The sequence below is a fragment of the Hylobates moloch genome, unplaced genomic scaffold (assembly GCF_009828535.3).
Source record: "Hylobates moloch isolate HMO894 unplaced genomic scaffold, HMol_V3 SCAFFOLD_23, whole genome shotgun sequence".
Taxonomy (NCBI): Eukaryota; Metazoa; Chordata; class Mammalia; order Primates; family Hylobatidae; genus Hylobates; species Hylobates moloch.
Genome location: NW_026652298.1, coordinates 10817190 through 10844538, shown reverse-complemented (window position 1 = coordinate 10844538; position 27349 = coordinate 10817190). Strand labels below are relative to the sequence as shown.

At 43.9% G+C, this 27349-nt stretch overlaps 2 protein-coding genes across 3 annotated transcripts in view; one reads left to right on the top strand and one right to left on the bottom strand.

Moving 5' to 3' along the window:
- The window catches only part of ZSWIM6 (zinc finger SWIM-type containing 6), a 226485-nt gene extending 226244 nt beyond the window's left edge, over positions 1–241 (bottom strand). Inside the window, exon 1 of the mRNA XM_058434242.1 lies at positions 70–241. Coding sequence (XP_058290225.1) covers positions 70–241 — 172 coding nt within the window. The remainder of the gene's footprint in view (positions 1–69) is intronic.
- A 542-nt stretch (positions 242–783) lies between these two features.
- The window catches only part of LOC131382398 (uncharacterized), a 42187-nt gene continuing 15621 nt past the window's right edge, over positions 784–27349 (top strand). The window contains exons 1-3 of one of the 2 annotated variants that reach the window (XM_058434213.1): positions 784–1324; positions 8300–8392; positions 10563–10845. In XM_058434213.1, the coding sequence (XP_058290196.1) occupies positions 788–1324; positions 8300–8380 (618 nt within the window). In that variant the 5' untranslated portion in view covers positions 784–787 and the 3' untranslated portion in view covers positions 8381–8392; positions 10563–10845. Of the gene's footprint in view, positions 1325–8299; positions 8393–10562; positions 10846–27349 lie in introns of those variants that run through there. The other variant, XM_058434214.1, reaches the window with a different exon arrangement.

The window sequence follows — 27349 nt, the reverse complement described above, 5'->3', positions numbered from 1 at the left end:
CACCCGCCCGCGGCCCCGGCCGACAGGCAGAGCTGTAGCCGCCACCCGCGCCGCCGCCGCCGCTGCTGCCCCCGCCGCCGCCGCCGCCCGGCCGGCAGCAAAGCCGTTTCGCGGGAGGAGGCTGCTGTCCGCGCTCCGCCATGACCGCGCCGCTTCTAACCCGACAGCGGAAGTGCCGGGATCCTATAAACGGCACTAGGAAGCGCGACACGCACACGCCGTCGCGACGCCACGATGCCATCTAGGGCCCGCCGCTCCTTGTATGGGCACAAGAGGTGGGGCCTCCGCTGTGACGCAGAGGCTGGGGCGGGGCTCCGATAGGGGGAACCTAGGGCCGAGGGAGGGGCCTATGCAAATCGCTGGGCTGAAACATAAATAGAGCGCTTGGCGGACACGGGGGTGGCGGGGGCGGGCGGTTTGGGTGCCCGGTGGGTTGTGAGAATGTCAGGCTGCTGTGACGCGTGGTGGGGGGGAAGGGGGCGGGGCTCAGGCGGTGTTCCCGTGGGAGGGGGCGGGCCGCCGGGCCCGGCCTAAGGTAGGTGAGTCTCTGCGCCCCCTGCCTACCGCACTTCCCCCTCCGGTTCTCAGCCTCTCTTTTGAAGTCCGAGAAGTGAGGATGCGCCTCGTGGGTCGCAGCGGGGAGGAAAGGGGAGAAGAGGGGGTGAGCGAAGGGGAGGGTTCCGAGCTAAATGGAGGGCGGGGCCCACGGGCCGATGCCCCACCCCCTGTCCCCCTGCCCTTCGGGGGAAAAGCCTCTGGGCGGAGGAGGCGCTTTCAAAACAAAGAAATGCGGCATGGAGCCCGGGGGACGCGGGTGGAGAGGAAGGCGGAGGAGACGCGGCCGAACCCGAGCGCCTGCCAGCTTCCTCTCCAGCCGGTCCAGGGGAGCTCTCCCCACCACCCGCCGAAGCTGCGGCGGGGAAGGGAGAGGATGGCTGCGTTCGGCGGCGGCTTTCTATTTCACTTTTGCAGATCTGGTTTGGAAGGAGCGCGCCCGCTCTGCTACCCCGCGTGGCTGCAGTGCGCCCATCCCCGAGCCCCGCGTCCGTTCTGTCCCGGCTGCAGGGCTGTGCCCGAAAACACGCAGAGCGCTCGGAACGTGCCCAGCAGCCGCGCGACGAGCGTCCGGAGCCGGCTCTCACCGTCCCGCCCTCGCTGCCTCAGCCCTTCGGGCCAGGAAGCCGACCCGCCCGCTAGCAGTCGAGGAGCTCCAGCCGCCCTTGTCGCCCCCGCGGCCGCGCGGACGATGCCCCGTTCCAGGCCGAGGTTTCTCCCGCTCGGGGTGGAACGCAGCCCGGGCTGTGGGTTTAGCAGACACACCTTTGTGAGTACACACGCTGCAGGGGCGCGCGCAAGTCCCACGGGCGCGCGCACACACAGCCCAGCCGGCGACAGACGGCGGCTTTGGGCGCACTTGGGTCTGCGGCCCGGCTCCCACCCCGGCGCCCGGCTGAGCGGAGTCCAGGCGCTTGGGAAGCGCGCCGCGTTCTCAGCCGCCTTGGCGGCGCCCGCAGGGCCAGTCCCCCCGGGTCCGGGCAGCGTAGGGGTGGACCAGGGGGAGCGAGCGCAGAGCGCGGCTCGCTGGTGCCTGGACGCGGGCGAAGGCGGAGAAGCGAGTTCCTCTCTGAACCGGGAGCCCTGCGGACATTGTTCGCGCTCCACAGAGCTTGGTCAAATCTGCGTCCAAGCCGCAGACTTAATTACCGCGTCGGAGACACGCTTCCTCCCAGCCCCACCTTCTGTTTTTACTGTAAACAGTAGTGCCGATCCGCTCCCATTGTTGGAGATAAACTGTATCTCCTTTGACACTTTCACATCTTTTAAGGTTATTGGCTGCTCCCCACCCGCCTGCCTCGCAGCCTGAATTTAAAGGGATAGCGCGCTTCGGCATTTTAAAATCCATTCGGGGCCGAGGCCCTGGAAACCCCGAGCTACACAGTGGGCCTTCACAAGTCCCAGGCTGCAGGTCCCTGGGGTCGGGACGCTGGCCGACTTTCCGCAACTGCCTTGTTAGGAAAATTTTTGTGACATTATGTTTTTGTATATCAATCCAGTATTTTTCTGGGCACTTCCTCCATGTCTAGGAAAAAGCCTGTGCGGAAAACTGGAAGATCTTTATGGGCAAGTAGAGGGAGAAGTCTCAGGGGTTTCATTTCTAGATATCTTTAAAAATTATCTTAAAATTGTATAAAACATAGGTATAGAAGACAGTAAGTTTAAAAGTAAAACACGGTTGGGCTCTATTCTGTTCAGAAATTCATGATACGACTTAGGCTTGTATAATGTGTAGATTAGCAAGCATTTTCATACATAAACACATAGAATCACTGAACTGGAAAGTCAACGATGACAAAACTGGTGTCCCCAGACAGGATAAATGACTCATTCAGGGTCATAGGGGTTGTTAGTAGAAGAGATTAATTCACATTGAACAGGAAAATAGGTACCTTTGGAGGTGCCTAACTTTTAGAGCTTTCGTTGTTACAATGAGCAAGAGACTGGATTTAAGGCACCGTCGTTTGCTGGAGGGATCTATTACAAGCTCTCTAATTCAGAGACAAATGAGGGGCCACCAGCTCAGCCTGACCCAGCCGACCCTCCCTGCACTCTCTAGCGCTGATTACTGACTCCCTCTTGAACTGGCCATCTCTCTGAGTTTCCCGGAATTCTGCCAGCCCTCCAGTGTCTCCTCCACCTCTTTTCCCTACCTCTTTTTTGTTTATCTTCCTTCAAACTGTTTAATGTACACCCTGCCCTGCAGCCTATCACGGTCCTCTTCATTTTGGATGATCCACCACTTGGAGAGTTTCCACCACCCACCCTATAACCGTTTCCTAAAGTGTCATCTCACTCTCCGGCTCACGTATTTCTTCCTGGTGGCCAGCTCACTTTTCCATCACCACCAGGATGCCCACGGCCACCTCAAACCCAAAGAACCACCTTTCCCTAGAATCCAGGTTCTCTTCTTTCCTTATATTTTTGATACTGTTGCCACCTGTTCCCAGGACCCCAAGCTTTTTTCCTCTGCCTTTGCCTCTTTCCTGCAACTCCCACAGTTGACTTGTATTGTCTATACCAGCCCCTCTGGCTGCTCACAGTCAATTATTCCTCCTCTTCACTCTGCAGGAGCCTCCTCCCTGGTGTGTCTGTATAGCCTTTCCTCCTCCAAATCATCCTCCACCCAGCTGCTGTGCTTCCTAAAGTACATTTCGGATTGTGTCACCCTCCTGCTCAAGTCCCTTTAAATGGCTCTCTGCTGCCTACTGGAGGAAATCCAAACTCAGATCTGAACTTGACCAAACCCAACTTTTCAGCCTTGCCTCCCACTAAAACCCAAGAGAACATTTCCCAGTTCCCCAGCAGGAATTCTGTTATGTCCCAACAGGACTTCTCCACCCCACACATTTGCTCAAGATGTTCCTGCTGCCTGAAATGTCTCTCCCTTCCCTTGCAACTTGTCAAATTCCTGCCCTTCCTACAAGGATTTGCTCAAATGTTACTTCCTCTGGGAAAACCCACCTGGATGTGTGATCTCTCTCTCCTCAAGCCCCTTTAACACTTCGGATCGTTCTTGTGACATTTATACCATTCTGCCTAGCATCAGAATTATGTTTACACTTGCCTAAGCCATTGTCCTTTCTCTCTCTCTCTTCCTCTTCCTCTCTTCCCTGGTTAGAAATTCTCTGACAGTTGAGTATATGCCTTGTTCATTTCTGTAGTCCCTGAATGCCCAGCATTGTCCTGCAAGGTTTCTGTCTCCCCAGAGGTTAGCTACACCCAGGAGCCAAGGGAGAAGTAAGTGATGGTATGTCATCTTTGGCTAGTGCTTCTGCCATCTCTCATTTTTTGAGTAATTATAGTGTTTTTCCTGGTGTTCATAGACATCATTACTGAATTACTTATGATTGCCCTTTTCCAGCAGGCTTCTACCCCAGGGGCCAAATCAGGGATAGAGCCGCCTCCAGTGTTTACCATTAGGCAATGGTAGGAAATCAAAGTACAGAAAGTCTACTGCTTCCCATATGCAGTGACTCATATCACATCACACCACATCACTAGTGTGGTCAGGAGCTAGGCTCCCTGGCCCACTTCATAAATAGTACTCCCAGTAGCTAACTGATGAACTAAAGGAAGTGAGAAAACCCCACCCAACGCCCACCTGAGCACCACATCTAGCACCCAGCCCACTGCAGTCAGATGCATAGATAGGTTGACGGACAGATGAATGGCAAAGGAATTTATTTGAGAAGGGCAGTGGAGTCCTAGCCAGAGATCTATTATGGCTCCTCCACCCTCTAACTTAAAAATGAAATTTTTGAATTAAATTCAGTAGCAGTTTACCAAATTCCTGGAGCAGTGGTTTTCAAAGAGAGACCCCTAGAGTGCCCCAGGGCAAAATGCACACAACTTCGGAGCTGGGAAACGGAAATTAACACATGTAGCGGCTCCCCACATGAGTCATCTTTACACTAAAGTTTGAAAACTACCCTTTGGTGAAAAGAACTTCACAGGGCCCCGCGCTTAGGAGGCCTGCAGGAGAAAATGGCATTGCTTCATCATTATTGCTAGTCATCTCGCTAATTAAGACAATAATTTGCCATTAGTAGGAAGATTCCAAGACATGGAAATTAAATTAGATCTAAGGAACTTCAAGTCATTTGAAGATGGACACAAAGTTATATTCATTTCCATTCTCTTTTTTCATACTGGGATATATTTTTTAATACTATAGTCAAAGCCAATTATGTTCCCTGGAATATAATTTGTTTAGAGGAGAATAAAAGCCTAAAACAGCATAGTTAAACTATGAACCAGGCATTCTCCCCTCCTGTGCAGTGAGAGAGCATCTCACTCTGTATGGCTAAAAAAAGTGAAGAATGAGGGAGAATAGATGATAACTTCATCAGAGAAAAATGTCCAGTAACAGGGGAAAGTGCCAAAAGAGTCTTCTGGTCAGTCATTTCCATGGAATAGATTCTTGTGCAAAGGAAGAGGTAAGCAGGGAATGATCAACCAGAACTGAAAAATTTAAAATAATTACTCCAACTTTGAAGAGGGTTCATTTTAAGTTTGTTGAATCCTTGAGAATCAAGCCACTTTTTTTTTTTTTTTTTTTTTGAGATAGGAGCTCGCTCTGTTGCCCAGGCTGGAGTGTAGTGGCGCAATCTCAGCTCACTGCAAGTTCCGCCTCCCGGGTTCACGCCATTCTCCTGCCTCAGCCTCCCGAGTAGCTGGGACTACAGGCGCCCAACACCATGCCTGGCTAATTTTTTGTACTTTTAGTAGAGACAGGGTTTCATCATGTTAGCTAGGATGGCCTCGATCTCCTGACCTCAGGTAATCTGCCTGCCTCGGCCTCCCAAAGTGCTAGGATTACAGGCGTGAGCCACAGTGCCCAGTCAAGCCACTAATATCTTACCATTAGTATTTTTGGACAGTGGGCACAGACACCATACCAGGTCCTTTACAAACAGTAACTCATTTAATGCCCCTTACACAAGAAACAAATGAAGAAACTGAGACTCAGAGAAATTTGCCAAAGGTTATTTGGCTCCTATCTGGCCATGCAGGGATTCAAATTCTGTCGGTCTCACTCTAAAGCCAGAATTTTTTTCCATTATCCAGTATTTCCCAAACTTGTCAGGTCATAAGAATCACCCTGAGCACTTGTTAAAAATACACATTTCCTTTACCTCTCCCCTGGAGATTCTGATTCAGCAGGGCTGGGGTGGAGCTTAGAATCTATCTTTTTAACCCATGCCCTGGATAATTCTTCAAAATAGGCAAAATTAGGAAATATCATATTCCATACCATATTGTCACTCAGTAACCCACACTATTTCTTTCCTAAACATGTTCCCTTCTAAAATGTGCTGAATTATAAGAAAGTATATTCAACCACTGATCAATCAACCAATCTTTTCCAACCTGCTTCTAAGAACAGTGTATTCTGTTTAGATGGAAGCCTTTAAAGTTACAAGCTGGAATTTTGAAAAATAAATTATTGCATCTCAATATATACCAAAAAAACAGGCTGGCAAAATTGCTTACAAATGAATGTTTTAAATGTTGTGATTTGGGCAATAATTCTACCCTCAAGAAGTAAAAGAGATTTGCTTTCATTAAATATTAAATAATTTGTGTGTGTTAATTTTCAGAAAAGAAAAACATTTTAGCGTATAGTCGCTATACCATTTAAATATTATTAAAAGTTACCAGGCTATTATCAGTCTGTTAGTTATTCCAATGCAAAGTGCAATGGTGAGGATCTTATTAAATGAAAACATCTTAAAACTGGAATGTTTATCAGGCTTCAAAACAGGCTTAGAACCCAGTGATCGCCAAAAGAAATAGGAAATGCCACATTTCCTTCTAACCTACCTTAATATTTCCCCTTTTGAATAACTATTTATGAACTATTTTGTTAAGATTGTCACAAGATAAACAAAAGAATACTATTTAATAAGATAATGTAAAGACATTTATTTCAGTATTTATTTACCTGTGTTAACTAGGAAAAAACTCCCACTTTTAAACACTAAAAAAGTGTTAGTATAGAAGAATCATAATTTAGAAAATTAATGATTTTCTCAAAATTGCCTCACCCTACCAGGTCACTCTCTTGCAGATATCTCTGATAATGTGAGATGGTACAAGAAAAACAGGTTTAAGACATATTCTCTAGGGAGACAAAAGATGCTCTGACATGTATGAAGGATGTATTTACAGAAAGTAATGTCATTCCAAAATTCACTTTGTAAGGATATAGAATGAGCATTTTTCAAAGTGGTCAAATAGTATTTTGTTCATTCTTATTCCTATTTGGAGGAAGTAAAGATGTAAAATCTAGACAGCCAGGTAACTTTAGGGGGCACCTTATGCCCAGATAAAGATTATTTGCATTTAAGATACATGAGAATTAAAATTGAAAACATGAAAGCCAAATTCTGAAACAAACTTATTAACGGCATTTTATCACCTACTGTATTTTTAAATATTCAAGAATTTACTCCCTGTCAAGAATAGAATCATGACAATTCAGATGTGAAAAATGTCACTTCCAATGACATTGTTCAAATCCGGAATTAGATAACTTGTGAAAATGAAGAGGTTTCAGTAGAAGCTGGTGTATCAGACATTTTTCAACGTGAAATCTATATTAACTCACACCCCCACAGAATCACATTGCAGTAAAACCGTGGTTATGCAGAACTTTTGTGAAAACCACCCAGAACGGACAGGTTTCCCAAAGAGCTGAAGTTGTACTTTTTAAGGACCAGACATCTCTTTTTTTGAAACAGAGTTTTGTTCTTGTTGCCCAGGCTGGAGTGCAATGGAGTGATCTCGGCTCACCACAACCTCTGCCTCTGGGGTCCAAGCGATTCTCCTGTCTCAGCCACCCAGGTAGCTGGGATTACAGGCATGCGCCACCATTCCCGGCTAATTTTGTATTTTTAGTAGAGATGGGGTTTCTCCGTGTTGGTCAGGCTGGTCTTCAGCTCCCGACCTCAGGTGATCCGCCCGCTTTGGCCTCCCAAAGTGTTGGGATTACAGGCATGAGCCACTGCACCTGGCCCAAAAATATTTTTAAAAGCTTAACGGGGCCATGTGTGCTGGCTCACACTTGTAATCCCAGCACTGTGGGAGGCCGAGGCAGGCAGATCACTTGAGGCCTGGAGTTTGAGACCAGCCTGGCCAACATGGCAAAACCCTGTCTCTACTAAAAATACAAAAAAATTGCTGGGCTTGGTGGCAGCACCTGTAATCCCAGCTACTCCAGAGGCTGAGGCACAAGATGGCTTGAACCTGGGAGGCAGAGGTTGCAGTGAGCTGAGATCATGCCACTGCACTCCATTCTGGGTGACTGAGTGAGACTCTGTCTCAAGATAAAATAAAAATATAGGCTTAACCCTGCACACTAGAAATCTTTTTAAAACATGACACACTTCTTTGACTTCTTAAGCATATTATAAGGACTGATTATAAACACAATGATGCCCTTAAGAGCTACTAAGGTACGCAAGGTTGCTTGTTCATAACAAAAAACCCAGATTGCTGGCTTGGTTTTTCTTCTCTTTTTCTCTTTATTTCTTTTGCCCTTCCCTTCCCTCCCCACTTCCTTCCCCACCCTTCCCTTCTTTCCCCTTCTTTCCCTTCCCTTCTTTCCCCTTCTTTCCCTTCCCTTCTTTTTCCTCCATTTTTTATTCAGTTTGTTCTAGGTTTTGTTTTGGTTTGTTGGTCTCAGGCTTTACAGTTGTGCTATTTCCTGTTACTTTCACTTTTTTGTTGTTTTTTTTAGAGTCAAGATCTTGCTGTATTGCCGAGGCTGGACTCAAACTCCTGGGCTCAAGTGATTCTCCTGCCTCAGTCTCCTGAGTAGCTAAGACCACAGGCATGTACCTCCATGCCCAGCCCCTCTTACTCTTAAGTATCGTCATATAACCACCCATAATGTCGCTCCTCACTTTCTGAATTATTGCTTTCTCCATGCCGTGGCCTCTGAACCTGGAGAACCTGCTTTCTACAATTATGTGTAAAGTAAAATCAGCGAAGTTCTTAATGAGGATCTCCCACCTGGTTAAAATGTGCATGACCTTTGTCACATGTATTTTGCCTCTTGCAGACTTCCTAGATTCCAGCTAGGTCCCAGAAAATGGAGAAGTTAGATGACCAAACTCTGGCTTCTGAGGGGTTAATATAGGATGATAATTGACATTCGTGATGATGAGTCCGAGATGCCTACTGAATCATCATGTGTAAAATAATATTTACTGAACATGATTTAGGTTTAAAGCATTTCATGAAATTATAACCTTTGGAACTTGGTGGTTCACTTCTGAAATCTATGGCAATGTTTTGACAGATGTCAGATGAACCAAAATCTGCATTCCCAGGTCACACACAAGGACTATATGCCATGCACTCCTATGACAGCTTGAGTTCACCCTGGAGAGGGGAGGGTTAGAAACCAAATCCTTAACAAGCCTGCCCTGCAAGACTCAAGACTGTGCATTAGGAATGACCTGGTCCCTGCCCACCTCTCCAAATGACCTTACCACAGGTTCATTCCCTTTGCTCTCTGGAGCTCTGCCAACACAGGCTACTCAGGCCTACTTTCAATTCCTTTAACACTCACTTCCTCCAGAGGCCTTTGCCCAAGAGTTCCTGCTCCCTGGAATGTTCTCCTTCCCCAGGCCCCACAACCACTGCCTAGTTTCCTCCTGCTCAGCTTAATCACACTTCCTTAGGAAAGCCTGGCCACCCTGACAGGTCAGTTCTATTACACACTCTAGTAGTTACATGTACTTCTCCCAGGGGCTCTTATCTGAGTTGTAATTTTTCATTTAGTTGTATGTAGGACACATTACCTGGAGAATAGTAGGTGCTCAATAAATATTTGTTCACTGCATGGAAGGGAGGGAGCAAGGGCACTTCAGCCAGACTGGCCTCCTCATTGTGGTTAACATCAAGGTGTGCCAGGAGAGCAATTTCCAACAGCTTAACATGCACTTGATTGCTGCCAAGGCCCGTGGGTCTTTCCTTTCCTTTCTAGAAAAGAGTAAAATCTACTTGATGAACATTCAGCAGCATGGTGTGAAGCTATTACTGCCACATTCTGGAAATCATTGCATTCTTCCAAGCAAAGAAATAAGAAAATCTTCCCAAACAAATGTCAGAAACTTTACCACACTGTCATACTTGCTGCCTGTAACATTTGTCTTTTGTTAATTTTTTTTTTTTTTTTTCTGGCTTTGGTCTCAAGTGTCTCTCAAGTTTTGGCAATTTCAAGTCTTCTAGTTTCCATGGAAATAGGAAACGATCTCTTGGAGATTAAGAGCAGGGAGATATCCACTCTAATGGGGTTCTAGATAGTATTTGTGAATTGAGAGAACGTTGGTTTGGAGGCAGGGCTTCCATGTCATGAACAAATCTTTATTTTTATGCCTATAATGCATCAGGCATTGTTCTCTTCCAGGAATGCCTCCACCTCCAAACTGCTACATTAAAGATTAACATGCTCTCCCAGATGTAGGCTCTCAGGTTTATTCTTAAGTGAAATTCAAATTGTTGAGCAGGAACTATTAGCTCTGTAGTGAGAATCTTTACCTTTTCCCTCTAGGCAACCTCAAGCACTTCAGATATTTTATAGAGCATTTTGTGACACTCGGGTTACAAAGAACCATGGTGTATACATTGTTGATTTTATTTTTTTATTATCTATTTCACAAGGAAATAAAAATCTCTGGATTTCCAGAGCAAGAAATAAACATGTAATGTTGCTTTTTTTGTTGTTCTATAATCTTGATACTTGATAGTTGCTAATATCCACAGAAAACTTGACCAGACATACCTGAAAAACTTGAAAAATCTGAAAAAGGAAAAAAATAGTTTGCTTGTCTCCTTAATAGGCAAATGTCCACAATTTTACATCCTTTCAGAGTAACTTAATTTCTTTGAGACTTTGAACCTGGAACCTGTGTGCATGTATATGACCATGTAAGACTCAGCTTTTAACCTGTTATGTAATCTGTATTGTAATATTCTACGTCTCATGCCACCAGAAAGTTTGCAAGTTCCCTGAAGGACAGATATGGAAGATTATAAAACCAGCTCCTAGTTTGACTCCGTGTGGAAGTTCAGCCTCCTGGCCTCTCCCGCACCTCTTCAGGATCTGTCCTCCTACCGAGCACCCACCTGATGGATCTCTCCCCACTGCAACCCACCCTCCTCTCCAGGACCACCTTTTCTTGCCTGTAATTCTGGCCTTAGGAATGCCCAGAGGAGATCTGTACCCAAAAAGTATGTTTGAGCAAAGCCAAGTCTCCAGAATAAAGATAATCCCAATTTACAAGTCAGCCATTAGAGATTTAATTATTTTGCACCTTCCTGAGCCCCTTTTGAAAAAATATCAATATCCTTTTAGGGGTTAAGATTTCAAGTCATTACCAGTTTATGCTCCCAAGGGATGCCTTAAGCTATGTGCCAACCTCCAGTGGAAAATTAAATTCAAGACAGGCCTTGAAGGGTGGTGCTAGGAGGAAAAGGGACACTGGGGGTTGGGGAGGACCAAATGAACTTCACTAAGGAGAGTCTATGAATTGAAGAGTCCCACCATAGACTTCCACTCCCAGCTCCAACACTGGCTTTGACTAACAAAAGTCAGTTTCACTGAAATGGTGGCAGATCAGAGTAGGGCCCTAGACTCAAGCCCTAGCATCCACATCCAGGTTCTGTTTTTACAGGTCTGACACAAGATTTCACACTGTTCAATTCATGGACTGTCTTTAAAGTTCCCCTTTTACTTTTTCCCCCTTGTTGCTCCTTTGCTCCTCTGGCCTAAGTTTATCTGTGTGCATGCTTGTGTGTGCACATTTTATCTGCATGTGTGAATGTCTCTGTCTGTATGCCCAGGTCTTTCTTTGTCCTGACACCAGCTTGTCTAGAAGTGGTAATCATAAAAATTAATTCAGATTACTTGTTGGATGATTTAGGTATTTTCAGCTTCATTAACAGCTAATCATGGCACAATGGATTACTCAACCAGGGTTTGAAATATGCCTTCAAGGTGGCTAGACTAACTGGAATGATCATGTGAGGGGACTTCAGCAGGGTATCATACACACACAGCTATTATGTCTTTTGTGGGAACATGCATTTGCCTACGAACTGTCTGTGCATGTTTTTGGCAGGTCCCCCTTCTTACTCTCCGTTCCCTTTCCCTCCCCAGCTTCTGCCAGATCTGCCTTCAGATTGCTCAGTCATGAAGCCTCCCAGAGAGGGGTGAGAGCTCTTTTAGGTTTAACTACACCCTGAGAGGAGTGTCCCAATATGCCCACGGGTGAGGCAAAGCAGGCCAACTGCACCCCAACAGGGTTCAGCACGAGGCTGGGAGGTAAAAGATGTGTAGCCAGAAGTCTTGGAAAGGCGCCACTAGGGACATAGCCAGGTATCTTGCCGCCCTCAGAAAATGCTCCTCTTGCCATGCCCTGCAAAACGAATTAGCATCAGTGACAGAAGTGTGACCCTGGAGCCGAAGTTGTATGTGAACTCTTCCTCCAACCACTGAAAATATTCTAGTGGGTATGGGGGTCTGGTTGGTATGGGAGAATATGAGCACACTCCCCAGCTGCCACCTCACCATAGACAACCACCCACCCCGCGCAACCCCAAGCTCCAACACCGGCTTTGACTAACAAAAGTCAGTTTCGCTGAAATTGACAGCAGATCGGAGTAGGGCCCTAGACTCAAGCACTTGCAGTCACATCCAGGTTCTGTTTTTGCAGGTCTGACACAAACCACTAACTCCTCTGGCCACACAAAGTGCTCTGTGGATAGGAGTAGCCCTACTTGCGCTTGACAGGGACCATTTTCAAGGGCTGGTGGGATTTGTCAGGGGTTTTCTCTTAACATTTGTCAATGACCATTGTCAGGTGTTGCTAGGGTTGCAGGAGAAAGGTTTCACTTGATTGGCTAAGCGACCGTATTCCTTAACCAATCCAAATGCTCTGCCTGGGGGAGGGGACTTAACAAGATAGAACAATATCAAGCACAGGCAGACGCATTCCGTGTACTAATAAGGCGTCTGGAAAAATGGAATTATAGTGTGCAGGAATCCCATGCCCCTCTGCAGCTCCAGCCATGGCGTGGTTGCTGTTAAAAATGTTACAGTGTAAGTTAAAGTCATTCCCATTGATTGGAGGACGTCAAGATTTCAAAATAGGGAGTAGCAATTGGAAGGAGGAAGTAAAACTCCTTGCTCATTGTGTTTTACAGCCTTCCTTAGTAAAACTGCTGAATTGTAATTTAAAATATTCCACCCTTTCAAATAAATTAAGTGCAGCCCTTAAAAACAGGAAATGAGAGAGGCGCACACGTATTGTCAACTAAACATTCACAGACCTTGTACCACAAAGCAAAGTTGAAAATCAGAGAACAGTCCTATGAATTTATTTTAGAATGATGCCAACAAAGGTCCCCACCAAGGGAGGTGTTATGCCTCTGGCAGTGCACTCTTGGGCTGAAATCTGAATGCTAATTAGGAAACAAATGAAAGACAAATATCAGCTTGAAGGGAAATTTGGATCTTGCAAGTTCATAGATATTCAGAGATTCCGATAAACCTTATGGTACTAAGAGCTATGGTAGCAATGGCTGAACCCTCCCTTCAGAAAATCTAACTGCAAGTAAGTCAGATGTTCCTGCTAAACTCTGGTAATAATCAAAGCAAAGCGTCCCCCTATAATTCATTTCCTCTATCCAATCCTTCTGCCCATGAAGGACCCCATAGTCAAGCTAAAGAGCCAGAGCTTAGTTTCAGGCTGAAATGGTTTTTTGGGGGTTCTGCGTTTTACTTTATATACATGTTGAAGTAAATGAGAGAAAAGGATAAAAGATTTTGAGACTGAATTCTGGGTAGTTCCCCCTCCCACCTCTATTGGTATAAAAGAGAATATTCATGAGCAGAAAACGATGTCTGAGGAGGGCTGGCAACAGGACTTCCCTAAGAGTTGCACAGAAAGTAGAGCTTCACAGTCCTCCCCCACCACATTCGGGTACCCGCTTAACGCTGCCCACACTGCAGGTCAGTGGAACCCACCTCAGTTAGACTTTGCCCTGGATCCTCCAGTGCCTTAGTGGAAACACTGTAATAGCAGGAATTACTATTCCAAAGGGGAAGAAACTTGGAGAGTATGTTTGGTTAATTCTTTGGTTGCATGTGATGCTAAATACAGATATTTGTGCTGTTGGCAACATCTTAGGAAGTGATTTAACCCACTTGCATAGCCAGACATAATTTGTCATGTGGCCCTGTGATTTTAACCCCACTCGTTTCTCCCTTATGATTACTTCCATCATGTTTGTGTGTTACTTACTTAGGACACATCTTTATTTCAGAGGCCTCGAAGTCCTACTTGACATTTCTAACATAGAACCTAGACTTCTCCCTTCCTGAACTTATCTGCTTTCTTCAGGAACAGATCTGGGAGGCCACAAAACTAACCACCTACCTCTAATCTTCCTACTCAAGCAGTTGGACCTGGGCTGGTGTGTTACGAAACTCACCATTATGCTAGATCTTTTCCCAGCCTGGCAGGCACACCCACACAGCCACCAGCGAGTATTCCCTAGGGTTAGAACAGTCCAGGGCTTTGTGAATTGGTACTCTCTTCATATCTCATATTTCAACATAACTTCCAATGAGAATCATACAGTTAGTTTTGGTGTATAAAAGTCTACTAGATCAACAACAAACAAAAACTTGGCCACTAATTTCAACCTGCAATCAAACAGCAGTTCATTCATTTAAGTTTCATCCCTTTCTTTTCCTAAATCAGTCTCGAATAAAGGGGGGGGGGATTTTTAATGATAAAAAGTAGAAAACCGAAGAAGCAAAAGGCCCGAGATACCCCACAAATAAAGAAGCAGTTGCAGACCATTAATGATCCCTAGGAATGGAATCACAGAAAGAGGTACTCAAGGGAGTTTGAAAGTTTGAAAGACCACATTCAGCCTGAACCCTCAAGAAAGTGTCTAAGAGAAAGTAGGCCAAAACAACAATGAAGTTAGGGTGAAAAAGATGTGAGTTTAGTTTTCAAAATGTCATGTCTGTATTGAGTGTCCTTTTGGTTCGAACAAGAAACAAAGAGAGAAATCAAACAGCTTCGCTGACAAGCAGAGCAGTTGGCAAAGAGACCAGGGTAAAATCTTGGGAAACCCTTCAATGTGTAGCCTAAAAACAACTCTAGAGAATCGCTATGTTCCTTCAGTAGATCTGTATTTTCCCAAGTCCTGCTTTCTTCACAGCAGATGATTCCCACTTTCAATCTGCTCTTAATTTTGCCGCATGTCATCACTGACACCTGGGTCTCTCTGTGGGTTTCTTTCTTTGAATGTTTTTAAAGCTTCTGGGGAGTCTATTTTTATTCATTCATGCCATATATTAAACTATTTAAAATATGATCTCTCAATAACATATGCTTATTAAAATATGGATTAAAAATGAATTATTAAAATAATCTACTTATCCTGCTCATAAGCATAAAGGCTGACTTGATTCCAGAACAAGGCCATGACCAGGTAGTTTTGCCTGCAGCGACTCCTTCCAGCCATCAAAACATAAAGCTTCTTATTATAAAACAAAGTGAAAAGGGAGGTCTAGAGTTGGATTCATTCTGTGGGATGCTCTTGAGACTGTAAACAGATCACCAGGTTTTCCTCAGTTGTTCCCAGTATGTACGGACATGGATGTTTCTTTAGGCAAATACTTCTGTTACAGTGACCACAGTGAAGCTTTGGATTATCTTAAGCCTACAACACATTTTGTGAACACCATTTATTAATATCAATGTACTTTGTTTAGGCCACCGAGAGCAATAACTACAAAAAATTTGATAAATTAGATTTAAGCAAAATAAAAAACCTCTCCTGAAAAGAGACCATTAAAAAATGAATAGTCAAGACATAGACTGGAAGAAATTATTTACAAAGCATAAACTTGACAGAGGACTGATATCCAGGGTATGTAAAGGACTCCCACTTATTAATAAAGAGAAAACATTTTTTGAATGGATGGAAGACACTTTACCAAAGAAGATATATAAATGGCAGATAAGCACATGACAACGTGCTCAATATCTTTAGTCGTTAAGAAAACGCAAATTAAAACCTGAATGAAGTATCACTACTGCCAGGATGGTTTAAAATATAAAGACTGAAAACACTAAATGTCAGCAAAGATGTGGAGCAACTGGAACTCCCATACATTGTTGATATGAATATAAAATGGTACATCAACTTTGGAAAAATAAATGGCATTTTCTTCAAAAACTAAAAATATACTAGCTGTGATCCTGCAATTACATAAGTAGGTCTTTTCCTAAGGGAAATGAAAACATATGTTTATCAAAATACTTGTGTAAGAGTGTTCATAGCAGCTCTATAAGTAATAGTCAAAAACTGAATACAGCCCAGGTATCCACCAAGAAGAGAATGAATGCGCAGGGGCTGGGCACGGTGGCTCACTCCTGTAATCCCAGCACTTTGGGAGGCCAATGCAGGTGGATCGCTTGAAGTCAGGAGTTCAAGACCAGCCTGGCCAACCTGGTGAAAACCCCGTCTCTACTAAAAATGCAGAAAATAGCCGAGTATGGTGGTGGGTGCCCGTAATCCCAGCTACTCAAGAGGCTGAGGCAAGAGAATCGCTTGAACCCACTTGCAGTGACCTGAGATCACGCCACTGCAGTCCAGCCTGGGCAACAGAGTGAAGCTCCATCTCAAAGAGAGAGAGAGAGAGAGAGAGAGAGAGAGAATAAATGTGCAAACTGTGGTTTAGTCATACAATGGAATACTACTCAGCAATACAAAAGAATGAGCTACTACTGTTCACACAATAACGTGAACAAATCTCAAAAAGATTATGCTGAGTGAAAGAAGTCTTACACAAATAATTCATCCTATTTGACCCATTCATATGAAATTATAGAATAGACAAAGCTAATCTGTGGTGAAAAAAATCAAAACAGTGGTTGCCTCTGGGTTTGGGAAAGGGATTAGGAACAAGGATTGACAGGAAAGATAAATGAGGGACCTTCCCAGGTGATGACAATATTTTATATCTCAGTAAGGGTTTGGGCACACAGGGATATATTTGTCAAAACTCCGAAACTGGACACTTAGTGTTTACAGTTTAAAATCTGTAAATTTCATATCAAATGAAAAAAGTAAATATCAAACTGAAGTTTTTAAGTAGAAATTGGTGGATGCCTATAATTTACTTTTAAACACATGAAAAAATAAGATGAATTAACGGAGGAGGGCTGTATAAATATGTGATAAAGCAAGAAGAGTCAAGTATTAATAGCAGAATCTACAACTAGATCATGGGCATATAGGTGTTCACTGTAAAATTCTTTTAATGTGGTGCATATTTGAAAATACTGATAACAAAGCGCTGGGAGGAAATCTATGTGCTCCTCTGACCCATGAACCCTCTTCAGGTGTTTGGTAGATCTGAATGCTCTATTTTTTCATGCTCATACTAGCAGATTATAAAGAGGGAAGATGAAGGCTGGAATTGGAAAAATGTCATATCTGAATTCTTTTTCTTTTCAAATCTAGCCTTTCATATCTTTTTATTTTAGTAGGCAAAAGAAGCCAGGAAATGGTTATTATGAGAGGAAAAGAGAGGGGAGAGATCTGTGACCCTAAAAACAGCAACAGTAACGGAATTCCTACTGTAAAATATTGAATATCAAGAGCAGACACACACTCCAGACTTGTAGAATGAAAAAATTAATGAAAACACCAAGGCTGCATCCTCAGAACCACGGAGGAATGATAATTACAGACAGTATTTCTGGAGCAGACACATAACCTTGATTCCCAGGATACCCCCTAAAGCGCTCTAATAGTATGCTATTTGTGGAAGGTTTTTCCACCTTTAATAACAGAGAAATAATGTTAGAAGGAAAGAAATCCCTTATTTAGCCACTGGGGTGTCATTATTGAGCCCCAGCTGAAGGCCCCCTTAAAAGCATCCATATGGTAAAAGAACATGTTTCCCTACGAAATCAAAACTGAGTACATCTGAGACTTTTGAACATCTTTTTCCTTGGATCTTAAAATGGATTTGTGCATATTTGTGAAAAAAATTTTATGATGTGCTATCTTCCAAAGTGAATGGTTATTTATAATTCATAAAAGACCTGAGCACAGGAAAAATTTTCCCTTTTATTAGCCCTGTAAAGTTAGACCAGCTGATCTTTTAGTGCATATTACAGACATCAAATTCTCTGTGTGGTTGAAGTTTCTCTTCAAACTTAATGCAAGAGGCAGTGCTACTGAATCTGTTGTTCAAAAGCTGGTGGGGTCCACATCTCTTTTGATTAAATGTTAAATAAACAAAACATCACTCTCAGAGATGGTCTCTGAAGACACAGAAGGGAAAATACTTGGAATGCTAAACATACTTTTTAAATCTTGCACAGCCTTTTGTAAAACACAGCAACATACTTTCAAATGGATTTTCTTTTCTGTCTCCAGCATTTAACCAGTCTTCAGACACAGTTGCCACATCATTTCCTTTCAGCTGCTGCAGGCTACTTGTGAGTCAGAGTACTGATATCATGAGCAGGAATGACCTGGGTGGAGGAATAGCAGCACTGGGGATTTGGATGCATGACAGGAGCCCCAATGCCAAGGGCTTCCATCCAGCTGCACCTGCACATCCTCTGCCAGTCATCCCCCACCAGCAGTCCCCCGCCAGTCGTGATATCACAGAAAGTTATTTCCTTCAAGGAATCCAACTTTCTTAGCTCACCCTGCCAGGGTCACATCCACCCTATTTACTGGTGTGTCACATACCCACATAAGAGAGTTGCACAGAATTTTTAGAAATCTAAGTTAAATCTGAAAATAGCGTGTTTTTGCTTCCTTTGAAGTACCCTGCCTTTGAATAATCCAGATGAGCCTTGTAAGCTCCCTCATAAAAGTATACAGAGATAGAAATTTTTTCTGTATCCTGACTTTTTTTTTTTTTTTTTTGAGACAGAGTCTTGCTCTGTTGCCCAGTCTGGAGCGCAGTGGCACGATCTCGGCTCACTGAAACCTCCACCTCCTGGATTCAGGCGATCCTCCCGCCTCAGCTACCCCAGTAGTTGGGAGCACAGGCGTGCACCACCACGCCCTGCTAATTTTTGTATTTTTAGTAGAGTTGGGGTTTTGCCATGTTGACCAGGCTGGTCTTGAGCTCCTGACCTCCAGTAATCCATCTGCCTCGGCCTCCCAAAGTCCTGGGATTATAGACTTGAGCCACCGCACCCAGCCAAATACAGATTCTTAACTGCCAAAAAGCCAATTCACTTATGGAACAGGATCCTTGGCCAGAAAGAATTGCCTAATTCTCTATTCTATAACCTACTCCTGCCCTGGCTACTGACAACAACCAGTGACTTTCTTTTCCTTTTCTTCTCTTTTCTTTTTTTTTTTTTTTCTTTTTTTTTTTTTTATGGAGTCTCTCTTTGTCACCCAGGCTGGAGTGCAGTGGCACGATCTTGGCACTGCAACCTCCCGGGTTCCAGCAATTGTCCTGCCTCAGCCTCCCAAGTAGCTGGGACTACAGGCGTGCGCTGCCATGCCCAGCTAATTTTTTTTTTTTTTTTTTGTAGAGACGGGGTTTCACCATGTTGGCCAGGCTGGTCTCCAACTCCTGACCTCAAGTGATCTGCCCATCTCGGCCTCCCAAAGTGCTGGGATTACAGTCATGAGCCATCATGCCTGGCCATCAATGACTTTCAATCAGTTCTAAAGTCCCTGCTGCCCTGAGTGATTTTTTCATCTTATAGATTGTCGGGATGGCTGCTGAAAGAGAATCACAAAGCCGAAACCAATTCTGAAGTTCTTTGCTTCTGAGAAATGAGAAGTGTCTCGATACTGGGTGGCGAAGGAAGAAAGAGTGAAGACGCAGTTAGGGAGGCTACCATTTGATGGACAGACCCCACAGAGGGCTCTCCTTAGGAAGGAAAGGCTGACTTTTGGATGGTTCTGTCCTCTCCTTTTCTACTTACTAGCTGTTAGGCTTTCAGCTGCAAGAAAACAGTGTAAATGCAAGGACAAGGGATGGAATATTCAAGTGCATTTTGAATGAGTGTTTTTACCATCTTGTGCTGCCTGACTCAGAAGATAAGAATGAGGAGATCTCAACCTCTTGACAAGGTGCCAGTGGTACTTGTAGTACCCACAGTGGGAATGGAAAAGGCAGTATTTATTCCGAGGTCCCTGACAACATCATCGTTAAGTCATTCGTCCACTCCTAAGTAGCTTGCATTTTACAAGATCTGGTGAGAAAGAGGCTTCACGAGCTGTACTGGGCATTTTTTTCCCTTTCCACCCTTACCTAACATATCTAAGCACTGTTTGGAAAAAATTGGATGACGAAACTGAATATGCTATATGCTATTATGTTTGTTTTAGTTTAATATATCCAGAATTTATTTTCCTGTTGCAAAAATGAAAGTTTTCGTCCTTTCTCTTCATCAACTACTCAAAATACGAAATCATTACATAATACCTACATTAAGTAACTACTATGTGTCACATCCATCCATCTGCACATCCATCCACGAGTATTTCTTGAGTACTTAGCATGTGCCTATGACCCTATGGTGGAGATATGGAGAGGAACAATTTGCAAGCCTTGTCCTTCAGAAGCTTGCAGGCATGCACATGATGCTGTGTTTTGTGTCTCCTGTGTATACCTTCATTGAACACAGTTAACTTTCTATTGTTGCTACACCTGGACAGGACAGCAGGGGATGTGGCTTTGCCCCAGACAGTGCCCTTAGGTTCATAAACTTTACCTACTCCATTGTCTATGCTTGCTATCCACCCTGTCCACTGAAGCATGATACACAATCAAGAGAAAAATTAATGTTTACTGCAGTGGGAGAAAATTTCAGGACATAGCTCAGATAAAATACAGAATAATGTCAAATATTCACTTTGTAATTGTAAAATTGAAACAGCCACTGCCAAGTATAGTGTATTTGATTTTCTCTCCTTTCTAGGCTACTGATCCCTCCTTCAGAACTAGGCCTTTGGGGTTACAGCTCATCTGGCTTAATTCACCCATTCTGTCCTTCAGTCCAGTCACTTTTCTGGTCTCCAGAAGCAAGCCATGAGGTCCTTTCCTTCGGTGGCGGGGGCAGGAGGGACCGTAAGTGTAGGTTCCTCATCCATCATCCAGTGAACCAGTATTTCCTTTGAAATACTGTTGTGTCTTGGGTGGGGGGCTTGTGAAGGGGGGAACTGAACTGGAAGGAAACCTGGGCTGGGGAAGGGCACCCAAGGCTTTCCCTTATGCTATGTTCATCCAAACCTCGGACAAGCACTAGAGTTTGTTTATGGCATTTCATAAATAGGCCAGACAGCTCTCCTGGCTAATACTTCCTGAAAAAGTTTACATCCCTCAGGACAAGGTCAGAGCTTCCCGGCTTGCCTGCAGCAGTTTAGCAAGGCTGGGTTACAGGTATGCAAATACATTACAGATGGGTTAAGATAGGGATCCTCTCGGCCCTGGGGGCTGCCGGCCAGGGCCTGAGGCAATTAGAGCAGCCACCTGCGGAAAGATAGGGCAGCTCTGCCCCACCATTTTTTTTTTTTTTTAAATCAATGTTACCTAAAGGGAAATGCTCCACCTTTTATCATCTGAGCTGATAAGAGCTCTGGAGAGATGACTGAAGATAGCTCCCTCTGTTTGCCTAGGGGCAAGAAATTCTAGTCAGCCATCAGTCCCATTGCTGGCCCTCGGTGCAGAGGCCAGCCCCAGTCCAGGAGTTTCATCCTTAGTCTCAAGACCCTCTCCCCAATCCTTCATTCCTTCTTGCTCTGCACTACAGCTGAGCATTTCTGGCTGCTCTTCTGCCCTGTGTTTATGACCTTCGCTTTGGGTACCACTAGCCCCAGGTTGGCCCAGAGTCTTCATCTTCGGTCCCCTCAGCCTAGCAGGTCCAATAGAAATATAATGCCAGTTATGTAATTTTAATTTTCCTACTAGCCATATTTTAAAAGATTTTAAAACAGGTAATATTAGAGATTTTTGCATCCAAATTTACTTATTTATTTAAACAGCATTGTCCAGATGCAATTCACACACCATATGATTCACCCATTTAAAGTGTGCCGTTTAGTATGCTCACAGAGTTCTTCTTCTTCTTTTCTTCTTCTTCTTCTTCTTCTTCTTCTTCTTCTTCTTCTTATTATTATTATTATTATTATTATTATTATTGAGACAGAGTCTCACTCTGTCACCCAGGTTGGGGTGCAGTGGCGTGATCTCGGCTCACTGCAACCTCCGCCTCCTGGGTTCAAGTGATTCTCCTGCCTCAGCCTCCCGAGTAGCTGTGACTACAGGCACGTCCCATCACGACTGGCTAATTTTTTGTATTTTTAGTAAAGACGGGGTTTCACCATTTTGGCGAGGCTGGTCTCAAACTCTTGACCTCAAGTGATCCACCCACCTCAGCCTCCCAAAATGTTGGGATTACAGGCGTGAGCCACCGTGCCCAGTCTGTGTTCATAGAGTTCTACAATCACACCACAGTCAATTTTTTTTTTTTTTTTTTTTTTTTTTGGAGTCAGGGTCTCGCTCTGTTCCGGTTGGAGTGCAGTGGTGCGATCATAGCTCACTGCAGCCTTGAACTCCTAGATTCAAGCCATCCTCTCACCTCAGCTTCCCAAGTAGGTGGGAACACAGGTGCGCACCACCATGCCCTGCTAACTTTTTCTATTTTGTAGAGATAGTTTCTCACTATGTTGGCCAGGCTGGTCTCGAACTCCTGACCTCAAGTGATCTTCCCATTTTGGCCTCCCAGAGTGCTAGGATTACACGCATTTCCTCATGATCAATATTAGAATTTTTTTTCACCCCATAGAGAAACCCCATACCATTGCACCCACTTTCCATTTCCCTCCAAATCTCCCCAGCCCTAGGCAACCACTAATCTACCTTTTGTCTCTACCGATTTGCTTATTGGCCATTTCATATAAATGGAATCATGCAATGGGTAGCCTTTTGTGTCTGGCTTCTTTCCCTTAGCACAATGTTTTCAAAGTTCATCCATGTTATAGCATTCATTTTAGTCGTGTATTTTATTTAAGCCAATCAACCCAAAGTATTATCATTTTAACATATAGTTAAAAAAAGATTAATAATATATTTTACTTTTTAAAAATATGTCTGGCCGGGCACGGTGGCTCACGCTTGTAATCCTAGCACTTTGGGAGGCCGAGGTGGGCGGATCACGAGGTCAGGAAATCGAGACCACGGTGAAATCCCGTCTCTACTAAAAATACAAAAAAAATTAGCCGGGCGTGGTGGCAGGCGCCTGTAGTCCCAGCTACTCGGAAAGGCTGAGGCAGGAGAATGGCGTGAACCTGGGAGGCGGAGCTTGCAGTGAGCCGAGATTGCGCCACTGCACTCCAGCCTGGGCGACAGAGCGAGACTCTGTCTCAAAAAAATAAAAAATAAAAATATGTCTTTGAATTTTGGTGTGTGTTTTTACAAATACAGCACATTTTAAGTGCTTAGTAGCTACATGTGGCTAGTGGCTACTGTAAACAGCACAGCCCTAGTCAATGTCTTTTATGTTATCTTTTAAAAACAAGAACAACAACTCTCTCCACTTACCACCTCAGTCCTGGGGACTCCCTCACTCCCATCAGTACCTACACCATCATTTACAGGTGGCTTGAGGATTTTAAGGCGGTCACTATGTTGCGGTGCTAAATTCTTCTTTTTCTTCCCTCCTAGAAGGCCCCCAGCTCCTGCTTCTGCCTTGTGCATTGCAACTGAGATCAAAGCCCTCAAGCAGATAACTGGAGCTCACCCTGCCTGCTCACTACCTGCTTGCCCTGTTTCCCTGTGCCTCATGGTTAGACGATGCATCTTACTAAAGTGAAACGTTCTGTTTCCCTTCATGAGAACACTCTAGAAAAACCTAACAAGAGAAGCTTTCCTCTTACTTTAAAAAAACAAGCTTGTCATTTCTTAATTTTCTCCCTGGTCCATTTTCAACACCCATTGTTTTGCTCAGAGTGGTTCTAAGCACTCAGATAAAGCTCACTGGTAGGGGTAGATTTGTGAAATTGCTACAAGCTTCCTCACAGCTTTCTCCTGCTCCTGTCAGGCATTTCCCCAAGAAAATGGATGTTTAATCAGTGCAAGGGTACGTTTTATTAGTCCGGCTCATCAGCCATCACTTTCATTCAGGCTCAAGGGAGACCACAGAAAGAAACCTACAGTGCTGGCAGTGGCTGCCCGGGATGCAGGAATTTCAACACGAAGCAGCACCTTTATGAACTACGCACAGTATTTATTTCAGTATAGCTCTGTCTGTATGGTAATAAGTAAGTTATTTCTAAACCTTTGTGACTCAAGATTGGCACATGAAAATGTTTGTGAAATTACCTTTTTGAGGGAAAAGCTTAAAAAATTATTTAGTTCACAAAATGGAAGATTGAGGGCAAGTTTAGTAGAAATGTGAGAACAGCAATATTAGCATCTTTCCTGTTTCTCTTTAGAGTCGGAAGGGAGAACATGTGCTAAAATCGCTGCAGAAGGAATTTGGTGTTGACTTTCCGAAGAATTTCCTGCTAATAACATTGAAGTGCTGGAGAACCTCACAGAAGGAGCTTCAGGGTTTTGTTCTATCAACATCTCCTGAGCACCTTCTGGAGATTTCCTGGTTTGTGTCTAATTCTGTCCTACAGCTATATCAGGAAGATTTCACCCAAATGCTTTTGCAGAGTCTGATTTTCCTAAACTGAAGTGTTGCTATCTCTTTTTTCAAACTTAACTTTTCTTTTTATTCTCAGCCACCTATGAAGTTTCCCTGGGCCCACAAGTCCTGGAGCCTGCCATACACACACACACACACACAAAAAAAAAAGCTTTAAAAATCGAGCATTATTTGAAAAGTAGAAAATCTACACAAGTCAAGAGTTCTTTAGCCTCTTGGTCAAAAAGCCATTCATAAAGCAATGGCATTCTGGGAAAAGTGGCAGCAATGGTAGTCACCTCAAAGGTTTGGAGACTTCCTGTGAGCTTATTTATATCAACTACCTCTTTTTATTCAACTAAAACCTTGTTTTCTACAGAAAATGGCAATACCATTACCATTCTAGGATTCCCTGTGTTAGGCCTCACCCTGCAAGGGCTTGGCTGTCTATGCAGAACAGTTACAACACCCAGAGCCCCAGGGAATGTCATAAAATTTTACCATATCCAGTGACACCCTATTCAATGAGCTGTAGAGAACCAAGTTTTCTTCTGAACACCCTGGCTATGAATCATTGACTTGCAGACTTCCATTTGGAGTTGTTTTCCTGTTGTAATTAATTTTTCCTTGTGTTATGCACATTCATGAGCACCTAACCTTTCTTAGGGGGATGCGTGTCTAATTCCACATAATTCTGAAATTCTTCAGTTGTTTACACAGCAATCTTGTGTGATCCAGGCTACTCTATTATTGCTATCATTTTAAGACTGAAACATCTTAATAGTCCCATTTTTTTTCTTTTCCTCTTGCTTATTTCCAAATGGAAGGAATTCTTATGAGGTAATAGGGCGGTGGGGAGGAGACGGTTTGCTTTAACTTCTGCTAGTTATTCCATGTTATGCCCGAATGGGTTATTTGCATCTGGTCTCTATTTGTTAACATCAGTGGGCTGTGTTTGCATAACTAGATCAAATTATGAAAGGATTTCCATTTTGAATGGTTAACTCTCACCAAATAAACACACACACACACACACACACACACACACACACACACACACACACACACGATCAAGCTCCAAGCTGGAGACACCAGCCTTGGGAAACCTTTGCTAGAGAAAAAAGGATTCCCCTACAGTTCATCACAAAGCCGTTCTGGTTTCAATTTCCCCTCTCCTTTTGAAATAAGATCCATTACCCTCAGCCCTCCACCTAGAGTAAAGTAGCTGGGACTTGGAGGAAGTGGCATGGCAGACCACCCAACAACAGGGGCGTCTGATGTGGAAGGGAAAAGTTAAACCAAAAATCTAAAGATGATGTCAAAGAGATGAATCATGCTCCCATTTCTCTCCAGTGAAGATCCGCACGCTGGAGTGTTCAGTTACTCACCCAGCTAGAAGGGGCTGGACTAAGTCACTTTCCTCAGCCTTCAGGCAGTGTCCAACAAACCCTTTCAAGAGACTCTTTCGCTTTGAAGTTCTTGAGAAATGTTTCTATTCTCTAAATTCCTCAGGCTGTCTTCTGTCAACATACCTATCTCTTCCTTTTACTCATACACATTTTCTTATCACTATCTGATGTGTTTTGTCCCTTCCACTAAGCTGTGAAGTTCCTGAAGCCAAAGAATGGGTCTTGTTCCACCAGAGGGTGGCCAGCACCTCCATGCTAATACCAGGGACAGGGGAGTTAGCCCACATCGCTGAGCTTGCATTACTTGTTTTGTTACTACTCTGGATCAAGATTCTCTCCCTTAGATTGTGAAATTTGGGAGGGCAGGACCTCAGTTAGTGGAAAATGCAAGTGACTCCCTGCCAGAGTCAGCTTCATTAGTGGATGCAGGAAGCAGCCACATCTAGGGTGTGTGATTTCAGGGTTTTTGGTAACACCTTCCACCCTCAACTTCTAAAATTCCACCAACTGTCACTTTTTTCACTTACTGTTTTGAGCCTTGTTCAAATACAAAGTCATACATGTAGTGTGACTTTAAAACCTTTTAATGATCTTCATATAATTTATATAACTTATCATGTTACTACTTAGAGTAGATAAAGGTAAGATACTGAGTGTGGGAAAAGGAGGAGATATGACCAGAAAGGTGGGAGGGAAGTTTGGATGTCAATCGGCCCTAATCACACCAAAATCTTTTCAATAATGTGTGATGGTGTTGCTATGAAGCATTTCTATTCAAAAGCACAGCAGATTCTTTGTCTGTTGACTAGAATATGAATAAGAAATAATAATGGGTGCATTTAAAGAGTGCTCACTGTGTGCCAGAGAGTGCTCTAAATACCTATGAGCAGCCCAATAGACCCTGCAACGCCCTGTTATCCTTCCAATTTTACAGATGAGAAAACTGAGGGATGGGGGATCCAAAAGTCATCAAGGCAAGAAAGTGGCAGACCAAGAAGAGTAAGAATTATTGACACTTTTATTTTTATTCCTTTTTTTTTTTTTTTTTTTTTTTTTTTTTGAGACAAGGTATCACTCTGTTTCCCCGGCTGGAGGGCAGTACTGCCATCATAGCTCACTGCAGCCTTGAACTTCTGGGCTCAAGGGATCCTTCCTACTCTGTCTCTTGAGTAGCTGGGATTACAGGAAAGAGCCACCATACCCGTTTGATATTTTTAAAAAGAAATTTTTGTAGACACAGGTCTTGGTATGTTGCCCAAGCTGATCTCAAACTCCTGGACTCAAACAACCCTCCCACCTTGGCCTCCCAAAGTGCGGGGGTTGGGAGCCTCACTCATTATTATCTTTGAAATAATTAAGCTCACCTTCCCTCATCCCTTTCCCACATTCACCCTCATGATTTTCATCCTTCTCCCCTCTTGCCACTTACCTTAGATAATCCTAATGAATCCTAAATGTGGGAAATAAAGTTTCACCTAAGGAGGCAGAAATGATGTTCTTGGCATACATAAGGTCCTTCTACAAAGAAGAGTTTTCAAGAAATGACAACCAATACGCTGTCATTGACAACACTTTTTAAAATATAAATTGTGATTCAATACTTTAAAAGTACCCAGGGATTCCTCTAAATTGCAATACGCCCATTGGGGTGATTCCCACCCCCCC